The sequence below is a fragment of the Nelumbo nucifera genome, chromosome 2 (assembly GCF_055504915.1).
Source record: "Nelumbo nucifera cultivar China Antique chromosome 2, China Antique-T2T, whole genome shotgun sequence".
Classification (NCBI taxonomy): domain Eukaryota; kingdom Viridiplantae; phylum Streptophyta; class Magnoliopsida; order Proteales; family Nelumbonaceae; genus Nelumbo; species Nelumbo nucifera.
Genome location: NC_142650.1, coordinates 4,776,588 through 4,799,324, shown reverse-complemented (window position 1 = coordinate 4,799,324; position 22,737 = coordinate 4,776,588). Strand labels below are relative to the sequence as shown.

At 38.7% G+C, this 22,737-nt stretch overlaps 1 protein-coding gene, 1 non-coding gene and 1 pseudogene across 3 annotated transcripts; 1 reads left to right on the top strand and 2 right to left on the bottom strand.

Annotated features, from left to right (window-relative positions):
- Positions 1–4,180: 4,180 nt before the first annotated feature.
- Positions 4,181–6,624, bottom strand: LOC104594662 (exocyst complex component EXO70H1-like). The gene has a single exon (XM_010255056.3). It carries the CDS (start codon positions 6,284–6,286, stop codon positions 4,415–4,417), a length of 1,872 nt encoding a protein of 623 aa, XP_010253358.1. The 5' UTR covers positions 6,287–6,624; the 3' UTR covers positions 4,181–4,414.
- Positions 6,625–13,649: 7,025 nt separating this feature from the next.
- Positions 13,650–13,723, top strand: TRNAR-UCG (transfer RNA arginine (anticodon UCG)). The gene has a single exon. It is a non-coding gene; the product is annotated as a tRNA-Arg (tRNA).
- Positions 13,724–19,436: 5,713 nt separating this feature from the next.
- LOC104594661 (large ribosomal subunit protein uL29-like) lies at positions 19,437–22,497 on the bottom strand (annotated as a pseudogene). Its single transcript, XR_016082183.1, has 4 exons — positions 22,340–22,497; positions 22,079–22,214; positions 21,776–21,933; positions 19,437–19,718 (listed from the first exon to the last, which is right to left on the bottom strand). The product of XR_016082183.1 is annotated as a large ribosomal subunit protein uL29-like (transcript).
- Positions 22,498–22,737: the final 240 nt, after the last annotated feature.

The following is a 22,737-nucleotide window of genomic DNA, read 5'->3' as shown; positions in this document are numbered from 1 at the left end:
TCAAACGGCTGCACACTATTTCTTAGTCCACCAACAGTATGAACAACAGGGACTGCCTCGTAGCTCAGTGCATAAAGCTGGATTATTTGATGCAGACCCCAGCCACCTTCTTTAGTTTCCAGCTCCTAGGCGTAACCATGGCTTACAGTGACTACACGATCTGCTGCACTCAGGCCAGCTGCAAGGACATTGAAGTGTTCCCCACCTCCTGGGTCATATCGTTTGAAGTAGTTTTGTGTAAGATCCACATAACAAAAATCGTGTACTGGGCCACGGCCCCGGTGTGCTATGTTGTGGATCATAGGAACGCACCGGGTATACTTACAGAAGGGAACCTCAAGAGCAGCCCTACCGAAGAGAACCATGCGTTTTAAAATATCCTCTCGGCCTCCCCCATATATATTTTCCTCAATATTGCGAAACATAGGGCTGTCCATAAACACAAAATCCATGCCATCAATATAACCTTGGAAGAAAGTTACCTCCATATCCTGCCCATCCACCTTATATCTCTTGTGCATTCCTGTTTCTTGGGCTTCTGCATAGTTACGATGACGTGGTGCCACAACCATAACTCTATGTCCACGCTGAGCCAAAGCCTTCGATAAAGCCCCAACAACATCGCCAAGCCCACTTGTCTTCAACCAAGGAGCGCATTTTGCAGGTACCAATATAATGTTCGTGACATTGTTCCCAGCCAAAGGAGGAGACTTTACAGTTTCATCATCCGTGCGCTGATCCTTGGAAATAACTGCGGCTGTAGGGGCAGCGATCTACTGTTCACTGGATGCCTCTGCCCAGTCCGGATGGCGTCTGTTGGTGTTGGCGATTCCCTCAGAACTCATTTCTTTGTTGGAGAGGAATGCTTCCAGCAGGCGTCGCATCTCCCGGACATCTTCCCTGACTGCACGAACATCCATGCTGGTTTCTGCTAGCCTATGTTCCAGTTCGTTGACCTTGAATGATAGCTGCTCCATATCGCCCGTGATGTTTGGCTCTGATACTAAATGTTATGGTCCCGCGCGTAGGATCTCGTCACGGGTCGGTCCACGGTGAGAAAGCCCTGCTTTCCCTTGCGCCTTCCCTTGCGTGCAGACCCTATTGCGGAAACTGAATGGGTGATTTATCCAAGAGACCACCCGAACTCTCCCTTGGGGTGATTTGTCCAAGAGACCACCCGAACTCTCCTCACTCTTTTCTTGACTGGAAAACTGAATGCTTTACTTCAATTCGTAGCTCCTTAAATAGGAGATTACAGAAGGGAATTCCTTGTTGGATTCGGCTAGGCTAGGGTAATCTAACTCAAATTAAAACTCCTAATTTCCTACTCAAACTAAAACTCATAACTCTTACTTAAAGAAGATAAAATAAGGATAAGATAAGATAAGGGATAAGGGATAAGGTAAGCTGGCGGTGAGTTGGTGGGCAGAGCTGATGTGGTAAGATAAGTGTGGGCCCAGCCTGATGAGCTGTCATGTGGGCCCCGCCCTACTGCTGCTGCCGGGCAGTGCACGCATCTCGCCGTGCTACTGCCGTGAGGTGCGAGCTGCTGTCGTGCGGTGCGTGTTGCTGCCTAGTGCTGTTGTTGTGCGGTGCGTGCTGCTGTGCGCGCTGCCGGGCGGTGCGTGCGGTGCGCTGCCGGGCTGCTGTGCGGCGCTGCCGGGCGGTGCGTGCTGCTGCCTATGATTGCGCCGCAGTGTGCTGCCGGGCGGTGTGTCCATAACATAGGGTCATTTCAACTCGATTCAACGAGGAAGATAGAAGGAGAGAGAAAATTACCTAAGGGTAAAATGGACATTTCCAACCCTTCCGTTACGATTTAATGGCCATGGTAATTGTTTGGAACAATAAGGGTAGTATAAGACAACATTTAAATAATAGGGGTGTAGTTAGTCAATTAGCTAAGTAGTTGGGGTAGTTTAAGAAATTTGCACTTCTATAATTTATTAATTAATATTTATTAGAGATTAAACTATTATTTGACATTACACTATTTATTGACTAATTTAATAGATTTTCAGTATTTATTGTATTTTTATTAGATATCTATTATATTTTCATTATAAATTTATTTTCAATAATTTTGTATTTTGCATTAAATTTTCAATAATTATTGATGATTAAATTATTGTTATTTATTATAAATTAGACTATTAATTTAGCTGAAATTAAGAGTGTTCAATGATTTCTCAGTTTGGTTGTAGGCTGTTTCATGAACCAAATTGACATAGTTACGTCGGGAGTTTGTCACCTGAAACCGATTGACCATTAGTGAAAGCCCACGAACTCGGGTTGTATTGGTTTGGATCTATTTTCAATTTAGTTTGTTTGTTCAAAAGATTTAAACTTAAAAATTAAATTTAAATTTAATAAATTATAGTGGTATTATTAAAAAATAAATTTATGATATAAAATATTTTAGATTAAGAAATATGGGAATTTTCCCATATTAAAAAATTATATTTAAAATATAAACTATTAATATATATCTATGGTCGGGCCGGTTCAATTTTAGTCAGTTTACAAATGGTCAAACCGAAACTGACCTAACTTAGTTGAGTTGGAAAATTGTTAAACTAATGCCGATCAGAAATACTAGAAACCGACTAACTTAGGTCGAGTTCAATTGGATTAATTACTAAAAAGTTAAAAGATAAAACAATTATATACTCTTATATATTTCTATTGTTTAACTTTCACTTAACAAAATCCATGCATTGCACGGGTCCCACTAATTAGGAATATAACAGGTGGGGTAATGAACATGCGGGGATTTAAGACAACATATTTGATGAGTATAAATCCGACCTCCGAATTTGAACACGTGGCACATTTGAGTGAACTAATGACCTTGCCTTTAGCTTGAAGAACATCGTCTTGTTGCCATTTCAAAGGATAAGATTCACCTTGGACTCCTCAGCTTCTGCTCGGATATATGGGCTTCACCACCCTCCAACCTCCGAAGAGATCTTCCTATTAAGACAAGCTCCCATATGGAGTGCTTCACATTTGCCCATTGAGTGACTACCTAGCAGTACATGCAACAAGATCATTGACACGTGAGGTAAACTTGCTTAGTAACCAATCTTGGGCCCACCACATGCACTGAAGACATGGAAGACAGATCGACATTGCATGTCACAGCCATACACCAAGTGGCTAATGCTTGTCGCACCAATTGGGCTCCAGGTGTCTCGGTTGGATACTGGTTAGCTTGAACTGTGCCACATGTGTCTAGGTCGAGCATTATGTGGCCAAGCTCGAGTAACAGTTGTCTTGATAAAGCTCCAGGTGTCTTACCCGAGCTCCACCAAGGCAAAGCAACCTTCAGGTGTTCCAAGACTACAACAAGTGTTCTACATTTTCGCAACACATATACATCCTGATAGGTATACCGAAACCTATTTAAGGGGCGGGTGAACATTTAATTGATACTTTATGAATTCCTGAATTCTCAACCATCTCTAAACACTCGATACTAATTTGATCGTGGGAGTTACAAGATCAAGATATCACCACATGCTCTCTTGTTTCCTTCTACAGGATATCACCGAGCTCCACCACTTTAAGGCGGCATCAATATCCAATCATGAAAATAATAAAATTTTTGGAGAAGTACGATAGACCCAATACAAATTTATGATTTCCAATGCACAACTATAAACATTCAAAAGGTAAAAACCCACACTATGCACCCATATCTTCCTCCGATGAATTGACATCAATTCTGAGTTACCCAAATGTACTTTCAGCCTACAAATACTGACCCTGGGCTGAACAGTCATTCTCACCGTTAACAAATTATAAATGGGATTCTCTCGTTGTGTTGTAATATAGATTGCCCAGCATCCTCGCGGTCTTGATTACGTAACAAATTAGAGTTTTATTGACTTTCTTTTCTTCTCCGATTAAATCCTTAGCGTTAGCAATCGATAATTACGTTACGACTAGATTGCTTGACGAAAAGAAGATAAGAGCGACAAACTACAATTCCAAATGCAATAATGTTCTTGTCTTCACTATTCAACTATATTATTTGAGATTGTTTCGTTATCAACTCTCTCTTTCCGCCTGCCGGCCGACCGGTTTTCTTTCAATAGCGTTTCAAACCTCTGAACACTGTACCCACGGCAGAGGCGGTAAGTTGGATTCGCTAGGAACTGTATAGCAAGTCAACCTCTGAAATCTAATAGTCTATGTCGTATCGTCTCTATATTGTCATTTATACATCATTTGAAAAAGAAAAAACTCGCCGGCATTTTATTTTCTTTGTTATTTACAGTAAAATAAATAATAAATAAAAATAAAATGCCGGTAAAAGACCGATTCCTGAAAAAAGAAGAAAAAGTCAAAAAAACCCTCAGACTCAGAGACTGACGGTCGGTTTAGAACCGGAAAAAAAAATCGCCCCGTCTCATTGAGAACGCCACCCACGGGAACGAGAGGAGGACGACGACGAAGTACTTCCTGATGCTCCCGTCCCGTAAAACAGATCCGATAGGTAATTCCCCAAATCATCTGGGGCAAATCTGACCACACCGTGTACATTCTTTTCATCGCTCAGCGCTATCCGATATCTGTCGTAAAGCTCCCGATACGCCGGTACCAGTTTCTTGGCGATGGACAACTTTATCTCGTCCCTTAGTCTCCCGTCCGTTACAACCCACGACGACTGCTTCCGGTAAGCTTCTTCGAAAGCTGAACTAAACCTCTTGAAATGCTCCTTCGCCTCCTCCTTCGACGCCACTGCGCCCGGATTTTCAGGCAACGCTGAGAACACGTTGTTCCACCCCATTCGTTCGTAACTTGCGGCGTATTGTTTTACCATTGCCTCGTGATTGCTTATCCAGTCCTCCCCCAGGAGGTACCGAAGATTCGACGTGCGTACCTTTGACACGACGTATTGGAGATTGTTAGCCAGGAAGAGATATGATAGAGAGACATCCTTGTACAACTCGGCCTTACCATCGAGTTTGCAAAGGACGACCAGTATGATCCATACCAATCGGACGGAAATCGCCGATGACTGGTTATCCACCCAGCTTGGGCTCGAGTAGTAAGACTCTGGAAGTGGAGATTGTACCGGCGCAGGTCCATTGGCAATGATATCGGAAAGACTTCCACTGTAATCGGCCAATAAGCTCAAGTAGTTCATCACGTATCGAGTAAGAGGGTGCAGTCCACCACCAGGAACAGAGGATCTCGCTGGATCCTTCTGAATTGCCGATTCGAAGTCCGATAGCATCGCTCTCACCGCGTCACCGAGTCTGATGAGTGAGGAGAGGGCTTGTGATCTTACTGCGGCGGTCGACTCGAAGAAAAATATTGTTTCGATCTCGGGCCAGAGATTAGAGATAGCGTCGTAGAGGTCGAGAAACCGGAACATCTTTTCAGAGGATCTCTTGCTTTTTGCGACGGACTCGGCGAACCCGAAGAGATGGATGGCCCCTTCTCTGCAAATTTCCGAGAAACAAGATTCTCTGATTGACTGGGAGGTGGAGAAGACGTAATCGCAAAGAATTCTCTCGCCAGAGAAGAGAGTCTTCACTGCGACCCTGATAGCGTTGAGCCAATTTTTTATCTTGAGCTCGAGAACCTCCCAGTCCATTTTATGGATTTGAGAGGAGCTGAGCTGCTCGATACCGAGACGGTAAAGGCCTTCGTCGACGATCGATTTTCTGACGACCTTGTAGATCCTGACGCACTCGCTACCGTAACCAGAAGAGATCATACACTCGGCAATAGACCTAAGGTCGGACATGGCGACAGTGGAGGCTTGCTCGACCTCTGAGATAGAGTCGGTGGTGAGTTGGAGATCGTCTTCGGAGCCGTCGTCGTGATCAGAAGTGCTGGAAGCAGTGGAGAGGGAGGAACGACCAGAAATGGATTCAGGGTCGAGATGGTCGCGATTGGCGGAGAGAATCTGAAAGAATTCCTTCTCAAGCCTTTTTATGGCAATCTGCATGAGGGTCTGGGCGCGGACGAGCAGATGAGAAGAGGAGTGGTGGGAGAGGAGGCAATACATGGATCTCTGCAAATCCTTGACAGATTTGAGGAACTCCATGGCTTCGGTTCGGCTCTCGTAGAAGAGAGAGGTGACTTTGGCACAGGTGGAAGAGTTAGGATCCCATTTAGTGATGACAGACTCTGCAACTTGGAGGTTCTCGGCGATCATGGTTTCGGATAAGGAGTGGAGGGGAGTGGAAGGGCGGCTTGAGAGAGAAGGGGATGGGGATGAATCCTTGGAGGAAGAGAAGAAGACGGTGCGCATTCCTTTCCTCGGCATCAACAATATTGATTCAATCGTCTTTCGAAGTTGTGGTGAATACTGAAAGAAGAAGAAGAAACAAGTAAGCAGCTGGGGTCGCTTGAAAGGTAATGTGAAACTCCGGAATTCTTGAGGCTGCAGCAGAGCAGAGAGGGTTAAATTGAATAATCAAATTGGGGGACGAGCAGGTACTGACGAACTCTCTGTGTCTCTGTGTCTCTGTGTCTGCTATGGCTATTGATTTGGTGGCCATGGCGAAATCACCACAGGGATTAAATAGGGAGAGAAGGAAATTAAGAGGCAGCTTCATGTTTTCTGAACTTTTTCTTTGGATTGAGAGGAATCAGGAATGGGAATGGGCCCTGTCTGTCCACACCACTGTGATTAATTGGGATTTGGATTTACTCGTCAGACGTCACCTTGACCCAGCCATTGAGTTGACTGTATACGTTCCGCGGTCCATCATCCATCATTGTCATCATCCCTGTGTAACCGTTTTTTTAAATTTTTAAATTTTTTGATAAAGTCAATATGTGTGTGTATTAAGTAATAACGGTTTGGGAAGGGAAACAACCAAAGGCTCGGACAGGGGCTGAGCGCCTGAGTCGCAATCGCAAATACCCGCGCGTTGCTTGCTGGGAATAGTGAAAACACGCTTGGCTTCTGATCTAGCTTTGGAAGCAACGCGGTGCGCTACCTCTAGCTGCTTGCTATATAGCCCACAGGAGTTGTTGAGTTCTTCATACACACGTATAGCCCACAGGAGCTCACATCTCCGCCCCACAATGTGATCTCATAGCACAGAAATAAAATTAGGTAATTTTCCTGCTGGGTATTACCAATTCAAAGAAAAGACGTAGATTAGCGACGAGTACAATAGTATCCTCTCCACGTAACCACAGTCTTCCCTCCATTTCCAACATTTCTAGAGTCGTCCAAAGGATATAGGGCCATAGTCCTGGCCACTGCCAACACCACCTGTAGTAATAATACTAAATACACCTCACAACACAAGACAAAAAGCTGGTATTTCCAAGCCTGTTGGCAAGGGACACAGAGCTTCAGACTTATTAGAGCATGTGGACCAGATAAAGGATAGATAGATGAGGAGGACAATTAATTAGGCCTAGGCCGTTTTGTCCCTACTCCCTAGGGTATAATAACCCAAAACAATATTATAGTGCAAAGATTGAGGTGGCCAGCTCAGCTGCTCAAGTGATGCCAATAGGCAAAGAGGCTGAATTCACCGAAAATGTTCTTACCATGGTTTTGAAAATCGGACCAGACCGGATGGTAAAATCAGTTGGTTGACCCAAGAATCGATTCCATTTCACCTAAAAACCAATCTTGGACCAAAAAACCATTAATTTAATTTAGTAGGCGGTCGATAGGAATGTGGCAAAATAAAGGGCGTGGGCTTACTCAAATCATACCTCTTACACAATTCTTGCCCCGTAATTACCATTCAGACACGACTTCTTCTCCTCCTCCTTTTCAAGGTATTCAAGGTAAGAAAGAAAAAAAAGAATTGGGTGGATCATTAAGTCATATTTATATGAATATCATCATCTTCCATATGATTTATTTATGTCTTTCCCCTAGAAATTATATGTTGTCTATTAGATAACCAATTAAAATAAACGCGTGGCTCCAACTCCTACTCTGAGTTTGTCATTACAACTCTGAACTCTTCGATATTACCGAGTCCAACAGTCAAATTCTGTGGAACAAGCAACATCCGGCCTGTTTATTTTATTTTATAAGGACAGTGGTTAAAAAAAATAAAAATAAAATAAATAGTAGAATGAATGAAGATTGAAGAATGGGGGTCTCACCTCCTAGACCCAATCAAATGCAACTTTTTCAAACTTGACAAATTAAAGCATGTAATGACAAAATACGCATGCCACCAAAACTTCACACTTAGAACTCAAAGTCAGGCTTTCCTGTGAACAACTTAATTAATGTGGGTTGTGAGAATTCAAGCTTTCCTGGAAACTGACTAATTAATGTGAACTAGGCTTAATTAAAAGTTGGGGGGCATTTGTTAATAAAGTTAAGAGAACTAGGCTTTAGATATATAGTCATCATTGATTGACAATACAGATATAGGAGCTAGAATGGGTCATTTTGGTTCAGTTCTAAAGCAGAATCAGGAATCTACCCTAAAGGGGGTTAGAGTTTCATGTTTTTTGAATTACACCCTACCTTGTCAATTTTGGTTTCAAGGTAGACCCCAAAGTTTATTTATGAAACTTGTTCTTTATTTTTCCCGCAAAGCTTTTTGACATTGGCCAATTGATCATAAACATTCGGTATTTCAAATCCATATAGTCAATCTCAAAGAAAACCTTACCAAGATTGATTCGAGATTGGCTTCAATTGGTGGTACCAGATAGAATCTACCCATTTTCTCACCCATATGATGTATGTATGATGATAAGGCCCACAATTTAATTAAGATGAATCAAATGGCTGATATTAATCCAAGAGCACATATCTGCGCCCCATATGCACATTTCAGCATGCATTGAAAATACTTGTCGAAATTGTTTAGTGAGAGACATGCATGACAAAGTTTGGTTTTTGCCGTTTTGGTGGAATATGACGAAGGACGACGGTAGGACTGGTGAAAAAGAAAAAGATGATGTTATAGGAGTTGATGTCATATGATGATGATGATTACGATGAAAATGATGGAGATGGAATAAAAATAGAAAATGACACGCAATATGCAAATTACGTTGCAGGTTACATAAACATGATGAACTCATGTATGACCGGGAAAGGTAAATCGGTAAATCCACACCGAAACATCCCCCAAGAAGCCACCTACCTGACAAGGGGTTTTGTATTGTATTAGAGTGGATATGTCCAAACTCCAAATCCAAGATTACTGTGTACTACTTAAGTACTTAGTGTAGCGTGTACTCGTAAAATTATGAGAGTCAAAATTGACAAGTCTTGGAATCAAAGTAACCAACTTGCTGGTATAACCAATATTGCTCGTCATTGTGGCTTAATATTTCCCCTCACATACATAACGTCATTCTTCGTTTTATTATTATTATTATTATTATTATCAATGTTTTAAAAATTGATCCGAAATTGGAATTAGTTTTGCCATTAGTTTTTGAGTCAGCAGTTTAATTGTCCGCTTCATATGGACAATCTGTTTTAAATTAAAAAAAAGATTAAAAATAATTAAAATAAAAATGGCCAAAACCATTGTTGGGATCAAACGGGTTGATGATTCAACCACTTGGGCCATTAGGTCATTGATCAAAGTCAACGGTTTTTGGCCAAGGAATGGGTTAAGGGTAAAAGCGGTACTAGTTGCCTGGGCCAAACAGTCCGACCACCCGGGCCAACACGGATTCAAAAACACTGATTTTTAGGGTAAATTACTAAAACCTTCTCTAAAATTTGGTAATTGCAATCACCTCCCCTGAACTTTCTAACACAGTTGCAAGTAGACCCTGTCTGTTAAACATGAAAATGTCCAAAAGATCCATGCAGTTATTTTTTACCAAAATGTTAATTTTCCAAAATTTCTCTTCATATCAATTACTACCGTAAGCCCTTCCAATCTTTTTTATGAAATTGATTTATTTTTTAAACTTGCCCTTTATATCAATTGCTCAAAGGTAAAGGTAGAAGTTTAATTTCTTGTTTTTTTGTGTTGTTATTCATAAAACTTGTGCATTTATTTTCGGTAAAAACTAGCCTCAATTGTAATTGTATGGGTATTTTGGACAATTTCATCTATTGTCAAAGGATTCTAATCAAAGAGGTTTACTTGCAACCAAGGTTCAAAATATTGATACATATTGGGAGCTTCCCGATACGCCCCTATGGAGGGTGTATCGGGGTTTTGACCAGTTTAGGGGTGGATAGACCTTAAACCGACCCCTTTGAACCAATTTGAAAAAAAAAACTAGAAAAGACCACCGATACTGCCCGATATGCCTCTACCAGTGTATCAGACATATCGATATTTTGAATCTTGCTTGCAATTATGTCAAAAAGTTCAGAGGTTATCAAACTTTAGGGGATAGGGGTGCAAATGGATCGGATCATGATCCAATCCAAATCTGATCCTATATTTGTCAGATTCAGATAGCCTCTTTGCTGTATTTTCAGTTTGGATTCAAATCACCCAGTATTCGACCCAACAGGATCTGATCCGACCTATATATATATGTATATATTTATAAACATTTACTTATAAAAAAAAGTATATATTAATATATATGATAAAAATAGTTGAAAAAATACTTATATTTTTTGTTATTCTTTAAATAAACTTTCATGTTTTTCCTTTTCATAATTCAAATGGGATTAGATCAGGTTTAAATATCCAACATCTTTAATGGATTCAGATTCGAATCACCATTTGTGAGATCTTGTTAGATCTTTTGATTAGATCAGATCTCAAACTCTATTATTAGATCGGATTTAAATATATCCTGATCATGGTTCAAAGTATTGATACGATATGCCCCGTATCGGGCGTATCGTATCGTATCTTTAAAAAATGATACGAAACACCTGGAAACAGGCATTTTGTACCCCTATTTTTTTTAATAATAAAAAACAGCCTATAATCTTTCCAAAAAACTAAAGTTTGAAAAAAAAACTAAAAAAAAATAAGTGTTTCGGCCATTTCTAAATACCGATACGATACGACCGAAACTCATATCGTATCGATACTTTAAACCTTGATCCTGATTCGAATCCAATCCAATCCGTTTAAATCGCTATCAGGGGGAGGTTTCAACAATTTACCCGGACTTATTTTTTAAGCACTCCCAGACATGGCCTTAATAAGATATGCAGGTAAACAACATTTTGTGAATCAAGAATTTGGCTTGGGTCAGGGCAAAGCCCATTCAAACAGCCCTTACAGCCTTGCATTGAGAATATCTCCCTGCTTATGTGCTTTATTTCATGGGGAGAAATTCCTAATGCAAGGTTGCATAAGGCGGTTCGAACGGTGTGGGCACGGGCTTGCCCTAACAGAAACTGATCTTGTGAATCAGAGGGTGGCAAGATGATAGGAAATTTAAGAGGCCATAGGTAAGGAAACTATTGTATGAATTAGAATAGGAAAATTAAGCTAAAGTCATCACTTGAAAGTAGAAATCTCTAGGCGAACTTATTATAGTTTGATTCTTTTGTTAAACTACTTATGATACCTAGAAATTTGGGTGGTTTCTTTCATTCCACTACTTGAGTTTCAGTATTTTAAGCATCAATTGCATGAGAAAGAAATCTTTTCCACTTGTAATCCGGTACATAGTTTAAAGGTTGGTTAGGTTCTGAACATTATCACTAACATCATGTATGGAAAATTTTAGGAGCTTTTCTTTTGACCGGAAATTTAAAAATTTAAAAATTTCAATTATCTATTTTACCCAAAACTTTGTAATATTAAGATAGAATCAATAATATAAATATAAGCACATTATAAAATATTAAAAATGTAATTAAAATTATTAAAACTTAGAACCCTCTCTTGTGTTCCATTTTCTCTTGAGCGAGTCTCCATTGAAATTGGCATATATATATATATATATATATATTAAATTAAAACTAAAAAAAAAATTCAGAACTTGTGGTTAATTGAAAAATTCTCTTTTAAACAGTAGTTGTGTAAGGCTAACATGGACTTGCTAAAGTCAATGTGACCAATCCAAATGATCCCCTTTCAATGAAAGATCAAGTTTAGCCAAATATTTCTTCAGCTATGGTAGAAATAGGGATCATATTTGATAATTTTCAATGAAAGATCAAGTTCAAAATGCTGATAATTTTCAGAATTCAGAACAACATTTTCTACATTTAGAATTCAGAGGAAAAAAAAGTTCACAGATACCAATATACCTCTTAATGTAATTATTGCACTTTTAAATGTCAGACTTCAGAGTAAATGAATAGGTCTTGAGTGTGAGAGTATTCATCCTCCTCTTCATCATTCAAACCTTATCCCAACTATATAGGGTTGGCTACTTAAAAACAATTTATTAAAAACAAAATGATGACATTGGATTTGGTTCAGGTTGATCTAGTTTTTAGACTATATAATCGTTGAAGTACATAACCATACATGAATATATACTTTAAAAGATTCAATTAAGCTGGTTCTGCTGCTTTGAAGCACTGGAGATAAGGATAAAAAGTGGCCCTTCAAATGACATAGATTTGGTTAAATTACAAGGACTCCCTTGTTGAAATTTGTGTGAATAGACCCCTTTACACTTTTTTTTTGTGACAAAGGCCCTCCTAAACTTTGGCCGTTAGACAAAGACCCCCATCTATTAAATCGGATAATAGAATGGGTTAAATTGCCAAAATATCCATCAAAACTTTTTGTATTTTCTTTTCATTGCCCCTTTCTCTTAAAAAACACTTTTCTCTTAGAAAAACCGTCTTCTCTTAAATTATCAATCCAATCCAATACTTCTTAAACTACTCACCGGTGGTGGTCATACATTACAAAAAGAAAATCCTATCAAACGAACCTTTAAGAGAAAAGGTTCCCAGTTGAATCTTTAGGGCCCTTTTTTGAGAGAAAAGGGCAAGGGAAAGAAAACACAAAAAGTTCTAATGGGTATTTTGACAATTTAATGCATTCCATTATCTGACTTAACAAATAAAAAGAAAAAGAAAAAAAAAAAAACAAAAGTGTAGAGGGTTCTTTCTTCTTTATCACTGACCTCGTAGTATTAGGAGGTCTTTATAATTTACCCTATATATTTTTATTTTCACAAAACACACATGGGAAAGAGAAAAAACACAGTGTTTCAGGCTTTCAGCCCCGCCCCGAGTGGCACTTTATCCTAACCCAAATGAAATTAAATATGGATTCATATTTTCAACGAAACTAATCGATCCGACGATGAAATCAATTGAACTCCACATTTTGTAATTGGTTTCGGCCAAAAGCCAAACCGATAAGTTGCAGTGAGTCCTAGTTATAAGTGAGTGCAAAGACTCCACCGAAGAGTTGTTTATATTTAAAAATGGGAATACGTAGTAGACAGGGACCAACCGTAAGAACGTTCGAGTCAAAACGCTTTGTTCTAGTTTAAGAAGGAAAAAAATAATAATAATTATATTAAAAGATCTTGCCAAATAAATATTTGGTCAAGCAGCATTCTTTTATTTATTTATTTATTTTTTGTTTTGGTAAAAAAGCAGCACATCTAAATAAAATAAAATAAAATAAAATCCAAGGGAGCCGTCAGAAACAGAAACAGAAGGAGAGGATGCGATGCGTACATGTCCTTTATCCAAAGCCCGAACGAGGGGGATAAGGAAATGAAGCATTTTTACTTTTTATATAATTAATAATTACATGCGTATGTTTATATGACAAGACCGCATAGCGCAGTGGATTAGCGCGTTTGACTTCGGATCAAAAGGTCGTGGGTTCGACTCCCACTGTGGTCGCTTGAAGTCTTATTTTGAGTTTTGACCCCTTTCTACAGTCGTACTTAAGCTCCGTATGGCCATGGGTAATGGCCTAATGGGTGTAGGGCAGGCGGTATCCTCTATCATTTATTAAGGATTGATTTTTCTTTTCTCCAAACCAGGCCCAAGGCCCAAGGCCCAAGCCCAGGATTGATTAAATTTTCAGTTTTTTTCCTCCTGCCTTTGCGCTAGGCTGTTCCAACTTGCAAGTTGCAACCTGGCAGCCCTAGGCCACAGGCCCACCGCACACTACAAAATTATATTTGTTTTATTTCTTATTTTGTGATAATAAGAATGCCATCTGGCATTCTTTCTTTCTTTCTTTCTTGTCTCACCGATCAGGCAGGATTCATGCATACATTAGCCAGTTGACATGGTCAACCAAATTCCATGGAATGTTATAAATGTTTGCTCATGCAATTAGGTTGATCTTACGAAAAACATGCACTGGGTTTGATTTTGAGTTGAACCAATTAAATATGGCAGAAAGCAGCAGAGCAGGCATCGTCTAGAATGTCATGTAATTCAGATTGCCAGTCGATCTGGGTAAGACCAAGTCCAAAGTCCAACCAAAGAAAACACAACCAACCAGAACACGGATTTTCTAATACTAATAGCTTCTTCCATCTGGGTAAGACTAAAACTCATTTCTGAGTCACAAGATCTATCGACCCATTTGGGCGTCATCTTTTTCAGCATTAATTAATCAGCGAGAGAGAGAGAGAGGACTCTATCAAAAGTCTTCATTTTACCATGTTTCCAGACTCCATGCATTGCTTGATTTCGTCAATCATGGCTTTCTCAAAGGAGGAGGAGGCTATCGGGTCATTGAATGAGAAGGAGAGACATACAGTAGTCAGAACTCAGAAGATCTACTGAGCCAAGACCCAGACCCAATCAGGGCCTTGATATGGTGGAGCCCTGCAGCAATTGGGAAGCAGAATTAAAGCAAAGGCCCACACCAATTATATAGCTCCGGCATATTCAGATTGGGCTGTCCATGCAATCCACGTGAAACCAATTAAGGAGGTATTATATAACCTAGATGAGAAATTGGGTGATGGGTTCTCATTTACTTTATACCTTAATTCCATAGTTGTGCTGAACTATGAATAAAGAAGTACGGATTGAACCACACCATACCTATATAAGTATTCTAAAGTGTGGTGTATTTCATTCCGCACCTTTGTTTTGATTCCAATTAGGCTTATCAATGATACTAAAAAATCTAAGACCTGATTTGACATCCAATCTGATTATCTCGAATTCGAATAATGTATTTATCTAATCGGATTGGATTTTGATGTTACAATCTACATTTGATTAATAATCGGATCATATTCGAATTTTACCCCATCCAATCCGATTAAAATCCGAATAATCCAATTATATTATAAATTCATATATAATAAAATATATAGAATATATTTTTTATAATTTAAATACAATTATATATTAAAATTAATAAATATTATAATTTAATCGGATTCGAATTTTAATAAGATTGGATGGGGTCAAATCCGAATCCAAGATAATCAAATCGGATGTCGGATTGGACCTTGAGTTTTCGAGTATCATTGACATGCCTAATTACAACCCTACCTACAACATGTGAGGTGATCTATGTTGTTAATCAGAGAAAAAAAAAGCAATATTTTATTTTTTTAGTAATATACATAATAAAGTATATTAGTAAATTGCTAACAGTAATTTATGAAGTTATTAAAATTTCTAAATTTAAATACAATTGAAAATTTAATAAATATTATAAAAATAAATAAAATCATTAAATTGTTAAGAGTACTAATTTTATATAAAAATAATAATTAATAAAATGCACACATATTTAATTAAAAAGATAAAATATACACATATTCAATTAAAAAGTGTATATAGCATTAAATATTATATAACAAGAAAAAGAAATATTTTATTTTTTTAATAATATACATAACAAAAATATAGAATAGATTTTTAAGATAAAACATCCCATGCAAAAAAAAAAATCCATAAAATAATTCCAGGTAAAAAGTTCCATGGTAGAGCGGATCAGTCCATAATAAAAAACCATGGACGAGAAATTGGTCTGTGGTGTGGACCGATTCAGAAGATAAGTGATTTCAACAAAACTGGGTCCCGCAAATGGTTTGAGAAATATGTTATTGGTTGTGTGGTGTTTTTTCTTTTACCAAAAGCAGAGAGAGATGCATTCCTTAATTTTAATTTATGGAGATTGTTTGTTCTTATCCAATTTATTCTACTTTACAATTCTTACTTCCATTTTTTAATTTATTTTTATACTGACAATTCAAACCCATTTAAATATGGATTGGTATGAAGTCTCTGAACCATAAGAGCTTACATCTAAGCCTTGTCCCAGAAATATGTTTTTATTTTTCAAAGCGTTGTTTTTTTTTGGATTCAGAAACATTTTTTTTAATCAAACTAAAAACATTTATCCAAAAATACATGTTTTGCTTCGTATTTTATTTTATAGACAAGGGTGGTGTTTATATAAGCACATCCCAAAATACATGTTTCCATTTGTGTTTGTACTTGATATCCAGCTAAGCACCACATAAGGCATTTCTTGGCTTTTTATCTTCCACAAATCCTGTTTGCTTGGGCACTTTTATAGAATTATTATGTATTTGTGTTGGAGGAAGCTTCAAAAAATTGTTTCCCCCAACAGAGGCATGTTTCCGCTTTAAATGACTTATGTGGCGTCTAATAGAGCCAAGTGGCATCAATAATGTGTTCAAAGCTATAATAAATTATTAAACACTGTATCATATGCCAAAACACCTCAACCTCCCCAAAATCGAATAAAAAAAAATCAGCTACACACACACCAAAACACCCGAAGGAACGCAAAATAGTTCACGTTTCATAATACTTTTGAAGAGCTAGCTTGTGTCTCAAAGCTTGACTGGAAATTGTGTACGGGTAACTCTGGTTTGTGGGTTAGAATCCTAAAGGCAAAATATTATAATAACTCACATTTTCTCCATGCAAAATGTTCAAGGCTGGAGGAGTATCCTTGTCGGAAGGAAAATCCTGCAGAAGCCATCTATAGAAAGTCAGCAGTGGTTTAGATGTAAAAGTCCTTGGATTCCAGGCTTAGAAGGGGTGGTCCTACACCTAAGACCTCATCCCAGGTAGTAATAGTAGAGCTTATGGATCAAGGATTGATCTGTCGCCCAGTCCTTGGAATAATAAACTGTGTTGGGTTGGAAGCAAAAATGGGAAATTCTCAGTCAGATTTGCCTATTTCATTGCCCAGAAAATGCAAGAGAGAGAATTCCTGGAGTTTCTTAGTCCAACACTTGATAAAAGCTACTGGAACTATTTGTGGCATGGTTTTAAAAACTGGGCCGGAAAACCGTTTTTCACAAAACCGGATATTTGCAAAAAAACATTGATTTAGTCAGTAAACCGCTGATTCAGGCAGTTGAACCGTTCAACGGTTTTGACCCTATTTTATTTTATTTTATTTTTTTTGTTAGAATGGGCTGATCGTTAGACCCGGGAACCAAACCCCTGACTGGTTCGTTCTTCGGATCGGTTTTAAAAACCTTAATTTGTAGAACCTATCAATTGAACCAAAGATCAAACATTTCTTATGGAGATGTAGTGTGAATGCTATAGCTGTTAAAAAAAAGAAAAAAGTGGTTTTGGTTGAATCTGAAATCTGTGACAGGTGTGGAAAAAGAACCTCAAACAATCTTGCATTCTCTCTTATTATGTAACAAGGCTAGATGTATCTGGCTTTAGAACCTGGTTTCTTTGCTGGGGAGAGAAAATTTGACGGATATGGCAAATATAACTCTGGCTTAGTGGGGAATCTGGAAAGATGGAAATAAGTTTTGTTTTGAAAATGAAGATGTAAGCCCTTTTATTGTTATTAATGCTATTTACAGGTCAATATTGGAGAGATCTTTTCACTAGCAGAAGAAATTGAGAGTCTTCCAATCCTAACCCCAAGAATGTTGCAATTGCCTAAAAGCTTCCACAGCAGGGGATTCTAAAGTTCAACTCTGATGGGAGTTTTTTGTCAAGTTCTAAAGCATCTTTTGGTTTTGTTTGGAGGACCATATGGGTTTTTTTCTGGGCGGCTGGTTTTGGATCAGTAAAAGCTTCTTCTCCTTTGTTAGCAGAAGCCAAAGCTCTTTGGAAGGAGGTTAGGTTTGCTGATCAGCTGGAAATCTCCGAAGCTCTTTTTGAATCTGATTGTGCCAACTTAGTGCAGTCTGCCAATGCTCCTGAGTTCTGCCAGAAATTCTCTTCTACTGTCAAAATATAAGAGAAGTTGTAAGAAGACTCTTGAGGTTTCACTTCTGTTCAAGGAAAGCAAATGATGCTGCTCATGCTGCAGCGAAGTTTGGTTTGAAATCTAGTTTTCAGTCAAATATTTCTATTTCTTTTGGTCTTTCTGATGTTTAAGTTGGACTTTGTAGGCTGTAGTTAGTTTCCTGTTCTGTTCTTTTTATTTCCCTCATTTGTTTCTTTCGTTTAATGAATACTTTTTTGTGTTTACCAAAAAATAATATCCTTTTTAAATGTATGCCGCTAATAAAATTAGGAATTCTGAATAATGCATAGTTCAAAATTTTGACATGTATATCTATTTTTAGACCCGACGAAACACCAAGTATTAGGAATTTCCAAATTAGGAACATATGTCACGTTTAAACAATAAGATTAGATGGGCAATAGTAATATTGTATCAATGCTTTTAATCATTGGAAGTTTGGAACTGAGTGGTGGCTTGGTTGCCATGTAAACCGGATAGTCGTTTGCGAAATGCGGTTTTGAGCCCCGCAATCAGCTCTCACCACCTTTGAGAATGGTTATTAGTGTTGCTAAAAAAATATTGTATTACGTCAAAGAATACTGAAATACAGCCCCTGTGGAGCAAAGGTGAGTGATTCAACTTTAGGAAGTATTGAGCTTATTGATTTTCTTTTCTTTTGGATGAACGCATCAAATAATTTGACATCATAATGCTTCGCACGCTTCTAAGGTTTGTTTGCTACTTATCCATATCCATTGAGGTTGTCAACCTTACCTTCATTAAATAATTCAAACACCATGCCGACAGGAAAAGAAAAATACGATTTTATTTTTGTTTTCAGACAGCGAGACATACAAATCATAATTTCGAATTGCTGATATAAACCTGGTTTCTTAAGACCCAGGCACATAATGCCCTCGACTAGGTTGCAAAAAGCTTTATGGCTGGATGTTTCTGTGTAATCGGTTGAGGGCCATCTGGACTTTACAAACCCCAAATAAGAAAATCTAAAGTCCTAAATAGATCTGATCTCCGGAAGGGTGGGCCGTAGGCAAATAATGTTATAGAACGCAAAGTTGAATCATCATCAATCGTGAAACAGTCGATTAAAAAATCAGTAATGACTGTAGGCAACAGTATGAAAAATGCTTGTTCCTACAAGAAACTGTGTAACCAAACAAGGCAAGATTACAGCAACGAAGGCAGGTTAGATGCAAACCCTTGTTATTCAAGGACGACAAGATATGAATAAAAAAAAAAAAAAAAGCATGTTTCCGTATGTATTAAATAACCTGAGGGTGCCATGTGATGAGTCAAGTAAAAATGGAAATGCTGCTTGAGCAGACCAAACCCATTAGCCATGCCCCAATCAAGAATGAAACTGCCATACGTTGTGAGTGAAGCAACATTGTTCCCTAGAATTCCAAACAATTGACAATGAGCAAGCCCAAACTTGTGCCTATGTCAAAATATTCAAACATAAATGTGGTCAAACAAATGGTAGTCTGCATAAAACCGAGATTAAAAGGGGCAAAATTTTTGAAGTTTCTATCCTTAATTGATTGCCAAAGGTTATGGTTATCTCAATCTTCATTAGAATCCACTCTACACCTTGATGGCATACTTTCTCATTGGAAAATACCTCTCCCTCTTCTGTTCACGTTCTGTCTTCAAAGATGCCTGCATATAGATGGACATTTAGATATTAGGAATGTGAGCCACAAGGATATGGGGCTAAGCTATTACAATAAAATAAAAAGAAAAGATTGTTAAAGCCAAACTAAGGAACCATTTAGAGAATCATTGCAATGAAATTGAACATCTTTTAGTCAAAGCCCACAGAAAAAAAGAGCCAGCAGATGATTCAAGAACCCCCTATAAGACCACCACAAGGACCTAAGAAATTACCTCAAGTATGTAGCAGACAAATTACCATATTATCGGGCTTCATTTCCAACAAAAGCACTTTTTCTTTTCTTTTTTTTTTTATTTTCTTTGTTTGGGGAGGGGATTTAGATAATGGACAGAAAGAAGGAAATGGACTTTCTCTCAAATATGATTATTATATGAAGTATAGACCTGTTCATGGGCCCGGGCTGGGCCGGCCCCCGGATGGGCTTGAACACGCAAATGAGCCCACGGGCTTGACCTCGGGCCAAAAAGCCCGGCCCGCAATAAATTCGAGCCGGGCTCAGGATTTGCCAAAATAGCCTGGCCCGACCTATAAACTAAACCCAAAAACCCTAATATCCTAAGTAACCCTTCTCATTCATCTCGTTCCACATTTTCTGTTAGCTGAACTGCCCAATGCCGAACCTCTCTTCTCTTCACATCCTCCTCACGCTCTCAAGCAGCCGTAGGACCGGCGAACATTCACCGGCGCAACAACTCCGGCAGACTGGCGGCGAGGCGGAAAACACAGGCACCGGTGGCGGCTGTGAGTCCTCTCTCTCTCTTAGACGCAAACTGACTCCTCTTTTCACTGTCAAAATCACATCTAACTGCGAACTGAGCACCGACCGGTGAATCCTCTCTCTCTCTCTCTCTCATAGACATGAACTCAGCACCGGCGAAGACAGTCACCGGCGGTGAATTCTTTCTTCTGTTAGGTCAGGCTTCGGGCTTTTTATTAGGGCCGGGCTCGGGCTTGGGCCTACCAAAATCATGTTTATGAAGAGTAAAAGCCCAGCCCAGTCCATGAACAGGTCTAATGAAGTACAAATACAGAAAACTTAGACCACCAAAGAACCAGCTAACCATCAACAGTTTGGAGACAAGATCACTGGATAAAAGATGCAAAACACTAACAGAATAATGGTAAAACTGCAGTAATCATCATTGTTCTTCAATATACAAACAAATGAAAAACATGAAGGATTCATAGACAGAGGCACTTAGGAGTTGGGGCCCTTTCATTAGAGAATAAGCATGAATCATTGTTAAGAGATCAGAGGTAATTGTCATTTGAAACATATATATTGAAGGCATCATGCCACCATTAGAAATGCTTGTAGTACACACCCATATAAATCAACGTTACCAGAAATCTTCAGTACCTTTGTAACCTAAGGAGTAGGTTAGCATTGGGAACCCTATCCCCCAACCTAACATGAACAAATCCCATTCAAGCATAGTCAATGGAAATCACAGGTTACCAAAAAAATGTTAGTTGGACCAACAATGCAATGTCAAAATGCCCAACCAGGAACTACTACAGTAATAAGAGTTTTGAGGATTTAACAGGGTGATCTAAGCAAAAATGTTGATCCCGTAAAATTCAGCATTGAAAAGCTTAGAGACATTTCTTTTCCAATTATACATTACAAAACATCCGAATTGCTGGAACTCAAATGCAGAATCCCAGTACTCTCGTACCAGCTTCTAGGACACTGGATTAAAGTCATTAAACAAAATCCAACATTTTACAAATTTCGGAAGAAAAAGGGGAAGAGGGCAAGGTGATACCTAAGATCCATAAGTTCTTATTCCATAGCATCGTGCCCCATATGGCCATATGTCAACATGAACAATGACATTCAATTATCTTATTACTTCTATTCAGTCATCACCATTAATAATTCAGTGCAATGTCTAGACAAAATTTAAGACGTTTCAATATGACATGTAACCATTTATCCTTCTAAAAAAGCCAAATAAGAAATGTTTAGCAATTCAACTCAAGAAATTAAGTTAAGAATAAAGGGATGGACAGAAAAAGGCAAAGCATCAAAGAGCACCTGGTAGGCTGTTAGGCGTTTTCTTATGGCTCTGGTTTTCTTTGGACGAAGATCAAGCGGCACGAACTTCTTCTTCTTGTAGGCTTCTCTCAGAGCCGCTTTTTGTTTCTGAGAAATCACCGTCAAAACCCGTGCAATTTGACAACCTTACCACCTTTCTGTATCCACACAACAACCGAAACTGTAAGATGGCATAAAAAGGCACCAACCAATCGATGGACCAATTAATTGTGTGTCCTAAAAAATCTAAGACACCACAATAACATCAAAACTATATGTTCTAAAAATACAGAGATTTTTTACATCTTGGATAGCTTGTTTGGTGCTCCTCCAGTGACCTTAGCTACTCGAAGCAGCGCTAACTCTGCTTTCAGATCGTTTAACTGGTTCAAGAGCTCGGCCTTCGGCTTTCCTCTGAGCTCATGAACCTTGATCCTCGCTGGAAAACGTAAGAGCAAGAGATAACAAAAGCAGGCCGAAACACATCAATCGAGCATGAGAGATACGGAAGAAATAAAGAAAAACGATGGATCAGAGAATGTTTCTGTTCTACTTAGTTCTTACCCATGGCTGTGAGAGCGGCCTGCTATCTTCCCTCCTCCGTAGGTCTTCTGAAACCCTAAAGACGGAAAGGAGTTGAAGTTAAGGAGTCAGGCGAAGTTTTTATTTCTCGTCCAAAATCCGAAGCCTCTAAACCGGCACCAATCCCCTGTCCTAGGCACGTTTACATTTCACGTGCGAATTTGGTAATGGGCTGGATATGTCTCGCTCATCTACCTATGGGCTTACGGTATGTGGGACTATGGCCCATCAAAAGAGGGACAGAATCTACCGGGCACAACAGAATAAGCACGTTAAATGAATATTTTATAGATATTCTCAAAAGTGGGTTTTAATTTTTTTCAAGGGTAAATTAGGGTATTTCAAGGGACAGATGCCGAAAAAATTTTTAAGTGATAATT

What these genes read in the sequence shown, in the direction of transcription:
- LOC104594662 (XM_010255056.3), bottom strand. Translation starts at nt 6,286, where the DNA reads ATGCCGAGGAAAGGAATGCGCACCGTCTTCTTCTCTTCCTCCAAGGAT.